At 41.3% G+C, this 14,845-nt stretch overlaps 1 protein-coding gene across 4 annotated transcripts in view; it reads right to left on the reverse strand.

Annotated features, from left to right (window-relative positions):
• Nucleotides 1-1,263: 1,263 nt before the first annotated feature.
• WARS2 (tryptophanyl tRNA synthetase 2, mitochondrial) overlaps nucleotides 1,264-14,845 on the reverse strand; it is a 90,765-nt gene continuing 77,183 nt past the window's right edge. For all 4 annotated transcript variants that reach the window (XM_062192064.1, XM_062192065.1, XM_062192063.1 and 1 more), the window contains 3 exons: nucleotides 13,646-13,731; nucleotides 7,012-7,130; nucleotides 1,264-4,385 (listed from right to left, as the gene is read on the reverse strand). In XM_062192064.1, the coding sequence (XP_062048048.1) occupies nucleotides 3,937-4,385; nucleotides 7,012-7,130; nucleotides 13,646-13,731 (654 nt within the window). In that variant the 3' untranslated portion in view covers nucleotides 1,264-3,936. The remainder of the gene's footprint in view (nucleotides 4,386-7,011; nucleotides 7,131-13,645; nucleotides 13,732-14,845) is intronic.

Raw genomic sequence — 14,845 nt, forward strand, 5'->3', positions numbered from 1 at the left:
AAAGTGGCAGGTTGCTCTCCTATTCACAGGTCTTTGCTGAGACTAAGATGAATGCAAGAAGTGCTTATAAAGTACATAATTCAGGGTCTTGAGCTCTTGTATAATAAATAAACCAAGTTGAAATAAAGCAGCCTTCTTTGAAGATCATATTTTATAGCTCTCAATTAAAAAAACATAGAGAATGGAATCAGTAAATAAAAGAGATATCTGCACCCCTATGTTTATTGCAGCTCAATTCACAATAGCTAAGACATGGAATCAACCTAAATGCTCATCAACCAAAGACTGGATAACGAAATTATGGGATATGTACATTATAGAGTACTACACAGTGATAAAAAAAAAAAAGGTGAAATCCAGCCATTTGCAACAAAATGGATGAATCCAGAAAACATCATACTTAGTGAAATAACCTGTCCCATTGGGAAAAATACCATATGTTCTCCCTGATCTGTGACAACTAACAGAGCACCAAAATGGAAATCTGTAGAAGTGAAATTGACACTTTTGAGAAACAATGACTTGAACAACCCTTGTCTTGACTGTGGAGGAATAGTTCTTTTTTCTTCATATTATTTGTTGAACTCTTAACTTAGAGTTAATCATATGTGTATAAAGTCAACTGAAAATAGACCTCAGTAAAAAGTAAGAGTGGAATACTAACTGATAGAATCAAAAAGGGAGAGAAAGATCCAACATGGGAAGTGGGATACACAGCAGACTCATAGAATGGCAGATGTCCTAAACAACACTCTGGCCTCAGAATCAGCCCTCAAGGCATTCGGATCTGGCGGAAGAGCCCATGAGAGTATAGCAGGCATGGAAAGCTAAGATATAATGGAAAAAAAAAAAAAAGACCTAAATGAATGATCTCTGTGAGTGAGATCCCAGTGGAAAGAATGGGGCCATCAAAGAAGGAGGTACCCTTCTCCGAAGGGAGGAGAGAACTTCCACTTTGACTATGACCCTATCGGAATAAGATCAAAGTCAGCGAACTCTAAAGGCTTCCATAGCCCTGGCAACTCATGACTAGAGCCTAGGGAGATTACTGACGCCATGAACAGGAGTGTCAAATTGTTAAATCAGCAACAGGAGTCACTGTGTACTTACACCCCATGTGGGATCTGTCCCTAATGTGTCGTCTAAAGCGAAGTGATGCTATAACTAGTACTGAAACAGTATTTTTATACTTTGTGTTTCTGTGTGGGCACAAACTGATGAGGTCTTTACTAATTATATACTGAAGTGATCTTCTGTATATAAAGAGAATTGGAAATGAAAAAAAAAAAAAAACAACCTGGTGTTAAAATGGAAATGGCATAGAAAATTAATTAATCTGAAAAAAAATTATGTAGGATCTCTGTCTTTAATGTGCTGTACATTGCTATTTAATGCTATAATTAGTAATCCAATGGTAGTTTTTTCACTTGATGTTGCTATATGGGCAAAATGTTGAAATCTTTACCTAATATATACTAAACTGATCTTCTGTATACAAAGAGAATTGAAAATGTATCTTTACATGAATGGAAGGGGAAAGGGAGCGGGAAAGGGGAGGGTTGCGGGCGGGAGGGAAGTTATGGGAGGGGGGAAGCCATTGTAACCCATAAGCTATACTTTGGAAATTTATATTCATTAAATAAAAGTTTAATAAAAAAGAAAAAAAATAAGAGTGGAAATAAGAGAGGGAGGAGGAAGTTTGTAACTGTAAAGCTGTACAGTTCTGCATACATTCTTATGGACTTACTTCTAAGGGTACAGTTTAAAAACTTGCCATGGGTCCCCAAATATAATTAAGCTGGGTGGTAAAAATGCCATCTTAACTGTTAAAGTGATAATATTAAATGTTAAAGTGAACATATAGAAAGGATTAAGTGTTAAAGTGATCATATAAATGGGATCAAGTGTCTGGTAATAATAATAGAATTTAAAAGGAGAATATTCCAGCATGGGAAGCAGTCCACACAACAGACTCATAGAATGACAATCACTTTAAGTAACACTCTGAGCTAAGAATCAGCCCTTAAGGCATTCTAGTCTGGCTGAAAAGCCCATTGAGCCTTTCAGGCATGGAAAACCAAGACATTATGGCAAAAATTGTTCTACATGAAAGATCTCTGTGAGTGAGACCCCAGTGGAAAAAAATGGCTATCAAAGAAGGATGTACTTTTCTTTTTTATATATATATAAAAGATCTATTTATTTATTTGAAAGGCAGAGTTAGAGAGAGGCAGAAAGAGAGAAAGGTGGAGAGAGAGAGAGAGAGAGAGAGAGAGAGAGAGAAAGAGGTCTTCCATCCGCTGGTTCACTCCCCAAATGGCCACAATGGTCAGAGATGTACTCATCCCAAGCCAGGAACTAGGAGCCTCCTCTGGGTCTCCCACGAAGGTACAGGGGCCCAAGGACTCGGGCCATCTTCTACTGCTTTCCCAGGCCACAGTAGAGAGCTAGATCATAAGTGGAGCAGCCGAGACTCAAACTACTGGCACTGCAGGCAGTAGCCACACCTGCTACAACACAGCGCCAGCCCTGGATATACTTTTCTTTGAAGGGAGGAGAGAGCTTCCATCTTGCTTATGGTCTTGTCTAAATACAGACATTTGTGGATTCAAAAGGCTTCCATAGCCTAGGCAGCTCATGTTAAGAGCCTTGGGTGGTTACTGACATCATAAATAAGAGTGTTAATAGTTAAATTAACACCAGGAGTCACTGTGTACCAACTCCCCATGCAGGACCTCTGACCTCAATGAGTTGTATTATGAGAATAAACTGTAAAACTTGTTCTCAGTTTTTGTGTGTATGTGCAAACTGTTGAAATTTTTACCTTAGTATATAGAGTTGGCCTTCTGTGTATAAAGTTAATTGAAAATGAATCTTAATGGAGAATGGGACTGGGAATGGGAGGGACAGGAGGAGGAGTGGGAGTGTGGGTGGGAAGGCAGGTATGGTGGAAAGAATCACTATATTCCTAAAGTTGTACTTATGAAATTTGTATTCCTTAAATAAAAAGTTTCTTTGGGGAAAACAAAAACAAGCAAACAAACGAAAACAAATAGGGGCTAGTGCTGTGGTATAGTGGGTAAGGCCAATGCCTGTGACATTAGCATTCCATATGGGTGCCGGTTTGGGACCTGGCTGCTCCACTTCTGATCCAGCTCCCTGCTAATGCACCTGGGAAAACAAGATGGCCCAAGTTCTTGGGTCCCTGTACCCACATGGGAGACCTGGATGAAGCTCCTGGCTCCTGACTTCAGATCGGCTCAGCTCCAGCCACTGCAGCCATTTGAGGAGTGAACCAGTGGATGGAAGACCTTTCTGTCTCTACCTCTCTCTGTAACTCTTTCAAATAAATAAAATACATCTTTAAAAATAAATAAATATCTACAAAAACAAACAAATATCCGTTGGAACAGTTGGTGTGGTTTCCTAGAAAGCAAGAAGTGTAAATATAGGCACTATCTCAGTAACAAAAGAGCTCTAATAATCAACTTATTTTTAAGAGATCTAAGAACAAAGAGGATCAAATGGCACTTCAAGAATTAAAGTGTATGACTGCCATGTATTGCTTTTTAAAATGGCTGGCATAGACAAAGCACCTGCTACAGTAAGTACTCCAGAGTGAAGCACATATGATATCCCATTTCCCAAGTTTCTGCTCACCTCAATCACAAAACTTCAGTCCAAGGAGTGGGCTTCACATAATTGGGGGTTCAGATACAGCTAATTTTTTTTCCCAGTCACTTCATTTTTTTATGGGATTTGGAACACTGCTCCATTGAAAGGCTAAATAGCATTATTCATCAAATGAGGCCAATCATCAGTTTTCCAAATGATATGTCCCCAACTAATCTTTTATTTTGCTTGGGGGACAGCTGTCTTTATTGGAGTGCAGAGACTGCAAGATACAAAAGCATTCTTGTGATTAGCTGAAACTTATTATAGAAATCCCACCAATTTCTTCACCTCCTGGAACACAGGATACGCTAATTCTTTGGCTTTTTCTGACCCAACTCGCAGCACCTTCTCTAAATGGCCTTTGTCCATCTTCAGTTTTTCAATTTCACTCTTAATTGGAGCAAATTTCTCTATCACAGCATCTGCCACCACCAGCTTGTAGCGGGCAGTGTCCAAGCCCGTGCTGAGACGGACCACTTCCTCCACGGTGAGGCCGGTCACTGCGGCATGGATGGCCACCAAGTTGGACACACCTCCTCGGCTTGCTGGCTCATAGGTGATCTCCGAGGTGAAGTCTGTCACAGCTTTGCGGAATTTCTGTACTATCTCCTCTGGGTTGTCTGTTATTCGGACAGTGGCCAGTTTGTCAGGGTCTGACTTGGACATTTTGGCAGAAGGATCACGGAGAGATTTTACCTTCTTCATCGACGCTGGGTGAAAACACCAATACACACACACACACCAAAAATAAAAACAAGCAAATCACCAGGAATGTCATTGCTTAGATCTATTAGATCTAAAACACGCCAAGAACAACAAATGACTATGCTTTTTTCCTTCTTATTCCAAAAGCAAATACTGGGGCAAATGTTTGGCACAGCATTTAAGCTGCTGCTTGCGAAACGTGCATCTTGTATGAGTACCTGAGTCAAGGCTTGGCTACTCTGCTTCTGATCCACCTTCCTACTAATGCACACCCTAGGAGGCAGCAAGAGATGGTTCAAGTATTTGGAACCCTGCCACCTATGAGGGAGACTCAGATGGAGTACTGGGCTCCTGGCTTCATTCTGGCCCAGGCCCAGTAACTGCAGGTATTGGGGACATGAACCAGAGGATGGAAGATCTCTCTCTGTCTGCCTTCTTGTCTTTCAAATTAAAAAAAAAAAAAAATGAATAAAAATTTTAAAGATACACAATAAAAATAGTTTCAAAGAGCAAATACTCATTGCCAAAAATGCAAGCAGTTTATACAAGCATAAATGAAAGTAAAGATCATCTGGAATATGTGATATTACTGTTAACAATTTGTTCGTATACTCAGGAATCTTTTAATGCATTATCCACATCAAAATATATACTCTTACACATATAAAATTAAATCATTCTGATTTTGTTGTGCACACTTGTACAAAAGGTTTATTTCTGTCCTCTTTTTGTCTACTTTCTGTCTGCTCCCCACTACTAATCAGCACCTGACCACACTACTGCCTGTTCTCCCTCCAAACAATTCTAACAACTTGCAACAATCCTTCCATTTCTTTACTGAGGATGAAATAAGTACATGCCAATACACATACATGTACGTGCATGAGAAATGACTTGTTTATTGCTCTATTAGAATCAAAATGTTAAGCTGTGCTTTATAAAGCAGTGTCATTAACAATTACTTATGTTATGGCCATTACAGAAGAATAAATGTTGAAATATGTAAAATAATAGGCCAAAACATTAAAATATTACTTACTAGTAAATTAAGATTGATTTCAATGTCTGGCTGTCTTGAATCTATTTGTGTGAACTGCTGGCATAAAAGAGATTTATACATCTTATGTTTCCAAACTGATACTAGGCACATGCTATACTCTTTTACAATGCTGTCAGCTTAATAAGGATGGACAGCACTAGGTCCCACAACTTCTGCCCCTGCCACAAGTTTACATTGCTATCAAAATGTTGATAGAGAGGGGCCAGCGCTGTGGTGTAGCAGGTAAATCCACTGCTGTAAATCCATCCACTGTGGATGCTGCAGTGTCAGCATCCCATATGGGCACTGGTTTGAGTCCCAGATGCTCCAGTTCTGATCTAGCTCTCTGCTATAGCTTGGGAAAGCAGAAGACGGCCCAAGTCCTTGGGCCCCTGAATCCATATGGGAAGAAGCTCCTAGCTCCTGGCCTTAGACTGGTCTGGCTTCAGACCGGTCCTGCTTCAGACCTGTCCAGCTTTGGCCATTGCAGCCATTTGCGGAGTGAACCAACAGGGAGAAGATATCTACGTATCTAGCTAGCTATCTATCTATCTCTGCTTCTGCCTCTATAACTCTGCCTTTCAAATAAATAAATAAAACTTTAAAAAATGTTGATAGAGATTTAAAGTTTCTTTTGTCTAGAAGATTCAGTACTTATTATAGCCTTGAAGGACAAGTTTGCCATTTCAGATTCAGTAGTGGACTATACATTTCATCTTGGTTGTCTATTTAAGAAGATGGAGGACAAGGATTATTAATTATCTCTGGTTTATTTAGATTATGATTCAGTAGTTTCTTTCTCATGACTTTTGTTCTGCTGTGCATATTTGGGAAGGCAAAGGTACTCTGGCTTTGGAATCTGAAGAGTTCAGTGTAGCGTCCAGCTCTGCCACTATATTCACACATGACCTGAACAAAAAGCCTTGCCCAGCATTAGTTCCCTCATTCCTAAAATATGGAAGGGTATGTGCCCAGGGCCAGCACTGTGGTGCAGTAGGTTAAGCCACCGCTTACTACACCAGCATCCACTAATGGAGTATAGGTTTAAGTCCCAGCTGCTCTGCTTCTGATCCAGCTCCCTGCTAGTAAGTGTGGGAAGGCAGTAGAAGATGGTTCAAGTGCCTGGGTCCCTGCTGTCATGTGGGAGACCTGGATTCGGTTCCTGACCCAGCCCTGCCTGTTGCAAGCATTTGGGATGAACCAGTGGATAATGTGTGTACGTCTGTGTGTCCCTCTCTCTCCCTCTTTCTGCCACTCTGTCTTTATAACAAATAAATCTTTTTTTAAAAAAAGATATCTGTTCAATCAAATGGGAGGTATTACTTATACAACTATATAATATTTTATACAGAAAATTATTTTTAAGTTTTAGTCATCCCATATTTCTCATTTTTAGTTATCTTTTTTTCAATAGTCTAATACAATCTATTTGTTCTACATTATAGAAAACTGTGAAGGTTCTAATTACAAATCATGAAGCCTGTCTACAAGAAAGCCAAGTTTAATTTTAAGAAAATTTTAAGCCTCCATCTATTATCCAATTCTCTCTTTAAAATATGCTTTGATTTAATAGACATACATTCATTACTTACTTAGAATGGACTTGGGTACTGGAAAGAACTCCCCATACTTCTTGTTGAAACCTTGTGCTAGGTCCTGAACTAGTTCCATGTGCTGGACTTGATCCTCCCCGACAGGAACGTGTGTGGACCTTTAATAAAAGACAGACAGCAAAACTCAGCAAGGCTCCTTCTTGGAAGGAAATGATATTGCAAGCAGCTGCATTTCCTGTGCCTATTTCACTGTTGGTGTTCAACAAATGTTCTCCAACTACAGAGGGAATGTTGAGACCCAAGTCTTTATCTGTGCATCAGACAAATGCCAACGAGACGTTTGTCTACCCTAGTTCTGTTTCTTCCACAGCAGAGGAATACAGCCATCAACACCAACCTGACAGGGCCTTGCTGCGAGGGAGGAAGGGGATCTGAAATAGCATATGCTCTCAGCATAACTGTACTTTAAAAACACTCCTCATTCCTTCACCCAGTCAGAACACATTATCCCAGCCTGGGCCAGATGCTTCTTACCTCGGAGCTGTGGCTCGTACTTGAAAGACTCCTCACCCTATTCTTTAAATCAAAGATGGCAGAAAGCACACCAGGCAGGAGTTTTCCCTTGCAGTCACACCAGGAATAATGCAAGACCTTTTGGGGAATATGCACCCTCATTTCCAAGTAAACTGCAATCACAGGACAATTAATGTGCTATAGGGCACTGAGATGAATAAAATCTATAGGGACAATGTAGACAGATCTCAAAAGCAATGTGGAGTGGACAAAGAAAGTTACAGAAAACATGCAGAGCACGATGATGTTTATACATGCCTTCAAAGTACACAGCAAAATATTACATTTTAAAAGATTTATTTATTTGAAAGGCAGAGTTAGAGAGAGAGAGAGAGATAGAGAAAGAGAGAGGGAGAGACAGAGAGAATCTTCCATTCACTGGCTTACTCTCCAAATGGCTAGAACAGCTAGGGTTGGGCCAGGCTGAAGTCAGGAGCCTGGAATTCACCTCAGTCTTCCCTACCTGGGTGGCAGGGGCCCAAGAATTTGGGCCATCTTGCACTGCTTCTCCAGGCACATTAGCAGGAAGCTAGATCAGAAGTGCAACAGCCAGGACTCGAACAAGCATTGAGATATAGGATGCCAGTGTCACAGGTGATAGTCCAATCTGCTTCGCCACACATTGGCCCCAGCTATCTGTATTTTATATGTACATAAACATACACATATTCATTAATATCCAACAAGATCAAGGACAAGAGGCAGGCAATGTGGTGCAGTGAGGTAAGGGGCTACTTGCAGTGTCTGGACTCCATAATGGAATACCAGTTCAAGTCCTGCCTACTCTGCTTTTGATCTGGCTTTCTAGTAATGTGCCTGGGAAGCAGCAGATGATGGGCCAAGTACTTGGGTTCCTACCATTCACATGGGAGACCAGGATGAAGTTGCTGGCTCTTGGCCCAGCCCCAGCTGTTGTAGCCATCTGGGGAGTGAACCAGTGGATGGAAGATTTCCATCTGTCCCTCTGCCTTTCAAATAAATAAATAAATCTTTTTTAAAAGATGAAGGATAAGACAGTAAAAGAAAGACACTAACTACAAAAGACCTTGGTGTAGGGTACACTGTGACTTTTCTCAAACAGGATCATTTTCCTTTTTGATAGTTAATTCAGACACCAATATCAACACATACTGCTAGAGATAGTCACACAACTGGGTAGCAACCCTGCTATGGGTAGAAACTGTTTTTGAAATTGATAGTTCACATACCTGATCATGTAATCCCGAAATATAAATGGCTCAGTACAGGAATGCTGAGAACTCTTAATTGAAAGAAAATAGGGACAGAACAATGAATGGAACAGCAAAATGCAGGGACATGGCAGTGGACCACAGAGTGGTTTCTCTTCTTTCAAGGTCAATAAATGGATGTAGGAAATTCTACAAAAGGACTCTTAGGGCCACATCCATTGCTGTCTTCTACATGGCATGAAGCAGAGAGCACTGGCTCCCTGAGTGGTAACAACACAAGATGCTCTTTGCTGTGCATCCCTCAGAGCCCTGCACGGTGCTCTCACTTTCCATGCACTCGGCTCACCCTTGCAAATTCTTCTTCTTTGGCTGGACTTTGCTACTCTCGTCTGGTAATTACAGTGGGGCTGACACACACAAGTCACCTTGACTCCCCAGACCAAATTAGCCAACAGAGCAGGTTAGAAAGCAATTACAGTAGCCCATAGGAAATCACAATGGACTGCAACTAACACAGAAAAAACAATTACCATAATCAATACACTTTAAGCACATCAAAATGAACATTTCCACATGTCAAAATGGTTCCAGATTCCGAAAGCAACCAAACTAAACAGAAAACACATTTAGTTTTCATAATGACGCTGCATGCGTCTTTGCCTGATGTCGGATCCTTGCCTCTTTTTCTTCCAATTCTATGGGGCTTTGGTTTTTTAAAAAAGGATTAAAAAAAAAATCTTAATTTTTTTCACCTGGTCCCACTGTTCCATTTGGCATTTTCATCTGATTTTAGTTTGTTTGTTTCTAGTCTCCTCTCACCTCCTATAATTTACTCGGCCTTTACTTCCCATCCGTTGAGTTTACACTTTACATTAATTCAGCCTGTCTTTGATTCTACTCACTTATGGGGCTTACGCTCTTCACATTTCCAAGCTCTCTCCTCATAGGCTTCCTTTCCCTTCAAATAATTTAGTGCTGTGCTTTTAAAATTTATACCCCACATAATGATATCCATATTAATATGTCTACTCTTTCTCTCCATTTTCGTTTTTTTTTTCTTGCCCTGACTGTGCCTTCTTAGACACAACATAAAACAAAAGTCTTTCATAATTTTGATTGTTATAACTTCTGTCACATAATAATGCGTCTGATCTTCTTCTCTGGTGACTAAACCATTTTTCTTTTGCTTGGTTCCTTATTGCCTCTGCATTTATTCGGGATCCACCCCACCCCTCCGGCAGAATTAGTGTCCAGATGAATAATCTTCGCCTGCATATATCTGCTCACAGATTGGTTCTTGCTCTCTCCTTTCTTCTACTCCTTTGGCTGTGTTTGTGAGGGTTTAGTGCTGCTACTTTAAACAGTCTCGCTGGCACAGGAATTTGGTGGTGGTTCTCCTGTCAAAAAGGATAAATTCCCCATCGCGGGTGGCTTGCTGGGGATTCTAGAATGACTTTCCAATTCAGCGGTTATTTACCCAAGACCCACGGTGTGAAAGGGCCAGTGCCGGGTGCTGTGAGAGATAGAATAACCGCTGGGCTGCCTGAGGTGTACAGCCCCAGGAGGAGAGGTAAATGGAATAAAGGTATACACTCTGCCGGCTGGGCGTGTCTCAGTTATCGCCCATCTCAGTGAATGCACCACCATCAATCCAGGGGTGTGAGTAAGAATTGTGGGGGCACAGAAGTGAGTCACCCAGTGTGAGGATCCGACTGCTGCTTCTGAGGACATCAGTGATACCCTGGCAGGGAGTCTGCCTTGCTCTCACTCACAGCCAGTCCTTTGTGAAGCCACACCTGCTTCATCTCCTAAATATCTCCTTCCTTTGCCCACTTCTCTTCATCTTTACCGTCAGCATCAAGGTCCAAACTAGCATCATGGGACAGTCTCAAATAGACTGGCCTGGCTACTCCTCCAGCTCAGTCTTTATGTTTTAATCAGTTCTCTTTTGAAAGGATAAGTCACATCAAATGCACTCAGTCCTTCTCACTGTGTTTTCGACAGTCCTGGATTTTTTGATGGCATCTCAGCACAATTCTCTCCCTTCTGGGCTGTCTCTTGACTTTTAGGGACCAGAAGCCTGGACACTACACTTCTCAGGCTGCCCTTCCCCAGTGGCTGGAAAGAAGAAAGCCAAAGAAGAGAAATAACTGCTCAGACGGTGGAAGGTAAATATCAGCAGAATGTACAAATGAGGTTTGACTAGCTCCTAACAGTCTCATAAAGATCCAGCACAGACTGGTCCCCTAGAGAGTGGATGGAGCTCAAAAACTGGCAGTCTCCAAAGTAGTCTTAGGAACGCTCAACTCCTAAGACAGCTCCCAAGAAGCTTCTTTCAAGGGCCCTCCGTGGCAGTGCTCTGCTCCTCACTTCCTTTCTGAAGCTTCGCACCAATCACCTGACTTTCTGCTCATTTTGTTCTTTTCCTTTGGTTTGGTGTCTGCACACTCAAGTTTTCTGAGGTTTCTGTCTCTTCATTTTATATGTCCTTCCAGTTTCTGTTTTCTCTATCTTCTTATCATCTGCCCACAATTCTCTGGTCAAATTCTTGAGAAAGAGAATCTGATTAGCCCTGGTGGTCACTCTTATCTCTATTGGAATACTCTGGGGAAAGCTCATTGCTTTATCTGGAGAATGGGAACAACACTGCCCACCTATCACAAGTAGATGACGCCTGTGCCGTACCTTCCATGATGCCTGGGCAGTAACGCTCAATTCATGTTAACTCCTTCCTTCCCTTTCCCGCAGGGCCACACAGTGTGTCTTTTCCTGGACCAGTGAAATTATAGGCACTTAAGAAGTATTTGCTGTCTATTAATAAAAACTATGTGTGTGCGTGTGCATGTGTGTGTCACTGTAGATACTAATATATCCACGATGGTGAGGAAGAGGGAAAATAATTTAGTGTCTGTTCTTTCTTAGACATATCTGCTATTTATCATCCTCTCCAGTTAAGATAGTCTCAGTCCTCTCTTCCTGGGGTCCTTATCAAGCTCTGCCAAAACAAGTACTTAAATCTTTTATAGACTTATCTGGGAGGCTCCTCTTCCCATTCTTGACCCTTGTGTTTATTCTCTGGCCCACCTATAATTGACTTGAGTCAACCTTTTTTGGTGAGGCCAGAGGCTTGCTGGTAGGATAAAGCACAAATGTTTTACCCATCTCTCAGTATGCCCACCTAAATAACCATATGAAACATAAATATTCAGAGATATTTTGGCTATAAACTTTTTCAAAATCTAGAAATATCTAAAACCAAATAAACCAATACCAAGAAATACTCCCAAGTTCTAGATCTCTATTACAGGGAAAACCATAGTATAGTCTAAAACATCAGACTGGGCTTGAGTCCTGCCCTGCTACTTATTATCAAGCAATTAAGGAATTTTTTTTATTAAACTTTTATTTAATGAATATAAATTTCCAAAGTATAGCTTATGGGTTACAATGGCTTCCCCCCTCCCATAACTTCCCTCCCGCCCGCAACCCTCCCCCCTCCCGCTCCCTTTCCCCTTCCATTCATGTAAAGATTCATTTTCAATTCTCTTTGTATACAGAAGATCAGTTTAGTATATATTAGGTAAAGATTTCAACATTTTGCCCATATAGCAACATCAAGTGAAAAAACTACCATTGGATTACTAATTATAGCATTAATTTGAAAAGAAGGCTACTAAGACAAGGGTGAGTGCTCCAGTAAACCAAGCTGATTTATTTTAGCTGTCTGAATGTTTTGTAGGCGCTGGCCAGCTCTACAGAGTGCAGAGCTCTCCATCCTCTGTGGTGTACTTCTGAGGCCCTTAAGAGGCAGCAGTGGCTGAATGAATGGCTCACGGGTGCAGGAAAGGTGAGGGCACACTGTAAAAAGTTGAATTTCAACTCTGTAGTCTAATATAGTAGCCACAGGTGGCTACTTAAGTTTAAAGTAATTAGAATTTAACATAAAATTCAGTTTCTGTCTCACTAGTGACATTCCAAATGTTCAACAGCCACTGTGGCTGGTGGCTACAATATCAGAAAATGTGGCTACAGAACATTTCCATAATCATGGCAAGTTCTATTAGATAGTCTTGTGTCACTGAGTCTGGATAACATAAGAAATCCACATTTTCATTCCCAAAATTTAATTCTTTTTTTTTTCTTTCAGATTTTATTTATTTATTTGAGAGGCAGAGTTATATATAGAGAGGAAGACAGAGAGAAAGGCCCTCCATTCACTGGTTCATTTCCCAAATGGCTGCAACAGTGGGAGCTGGGTCAACCCTATGCCAGGAGTCAGGAGCTTCTTCTGGGTTCCCCATATAGGTGCAGGGGTCCAAGCACTTGGGCCATCCTCCACTGCTTTCACAGGCCATAGCAGAGAGCTGGATCAGGAGAAGAGTAGCCAGGACATGAACCAGCACCCATATGGAATGCCAGCGCCACAGGTGGATGCTTAGCCCATAGTACAGGCCCTCGAAGAAATTTAATTCTTACTTATATGGCACAGCAGTTAAGAAAGAGACTGTATCTAAACTTCCTGGATTTGACTCCTGGCACCAAGCATTGCTAACTTTCACGATTTTGGGTACACTAAATTACTACTCTGAGCCTCACCTTTCCCATCTGTAAGATGAGATGATCACAGTGCCAGTTGAATAAGGTCTTGTTAGGACTAACATGTATAAAGCACTTACAACACTTTCCAGTACATATCCAGTGTTATTTAGGTGTTAACACAGTAGTACTAGTTTCTAATGGACACACTCTTCTATTGTTTAGACCCTATTACTGGGGGATACAAATGGATTCATGTGTCTTAGCCTTTCTGTGTCCCTTCCCCAACAACCAAGTTTCTGCCTGACTGATAGGTTATGACACCCTCCTGTCATCACAGGTATTCACGAGACCTGGGTGGGCTCGCTCCTTACTTATACAGCAGAATGTCGGCTGCCTGGAGTACTGGGTATGTTAGCAGGCCCGTGGTTCCATCATGCTTCTGCTTGCCCGTCTTCGCCTATAGGGGTGAAAAGAGAAGAGGGGGAAGAATCTGACTTGAACTGAATGATATTGCTCAATTAAGAAATTTTCAAAGCAGGCCAAGTGTGATCTGAAGCCACCTGTGGTAACACCACACCTTGGTTCCTTTCAGGAACTCCGGCCCTCATCTGCCTGCTCACTGTCACGCTCCAGGGTTAGGCAGAAACGAGAAGAGTCCAGTTCACCTCTGCCTCTTTAAAGGATCTGGCATTGCCACTATTTCTTCTTCATTTTCTTAAAGCAAGGCCATAGGGGTTTTCTAGGTTCCAAATCAGATGAACTATAGATTTCACAGACAAGGTCAGAAATTGTCATGAAATTAAATTTCTGCATAGCAACATGAGTTAACATCAAAAGCCCTGTTGTTCAGTAGTGGAAACCTCCTAGAACATCACGAGCCATGGTATTGACCAAACTGTAATGTTTCCTTAAAATCACATTCAAGAAAACCAAAAAACAAAAACCATAACATTTAAAAAATGTACCTAACACATGTTAATCCAACCAATCCTGATTATTTGTCTTGACCTTCCAGTTATTAAGATGTGAAAGCATTAAGGATAAAGCAATTTCCATCAAGAGTACAGGTTGTATAGACCAAAATCATTTCCTTTTAAAATTTTATTTATTTATTTTATTTGAAAGGTAGAAGCATAGAGACAGAGGCAGAGAGAGAGAGAGAGAGAGAGAGAGAGAGATTTCCCATCTACTGGTTCAGTCCCCCAAAGCCCTCAATAGCTGTGGCTGGGTCAGGTTGAGGCTGGGAGCTGGGAAATCTTGCATGTGGGTGGCAAGGACTTAACTACTTGAGCCACCATTGCCTTCTCCCAGACTGCACATTAACAAGAAGCTGGAATGGGGAGCAGAGCTGGAACTCAAGCTCAAGCACTCTCATGGATGTGGGCGTCCCAAGCAGCATCTTAACCAGTGTGTCACATGCCTCCCCCACCCCCTAAATAATTTCTTAATGGAGAAGTTGATAGAAACACCAGAGGTGATATTAGAAATACTGAAGAACTGGTGAGCAATATGTGTTGACTATAAACTACTAGTGTGGCCACTAACATGAACCCTAATAATATAAACTTCTT

This window comes from Lepus europaeus, chromosome 5, assembly GCF_033115175.1.
Source record: "Lepus europaeus isolate LE1 chromosome 5, mLepTim1.pri, whole genome shotgun sequence".
NCBI classification, from domain to species: Eukaryota; Metazoa; Chordata; class Mammalia; order Lagomorpha; family Leporidae; genus Lepus; species Lepus europaeus.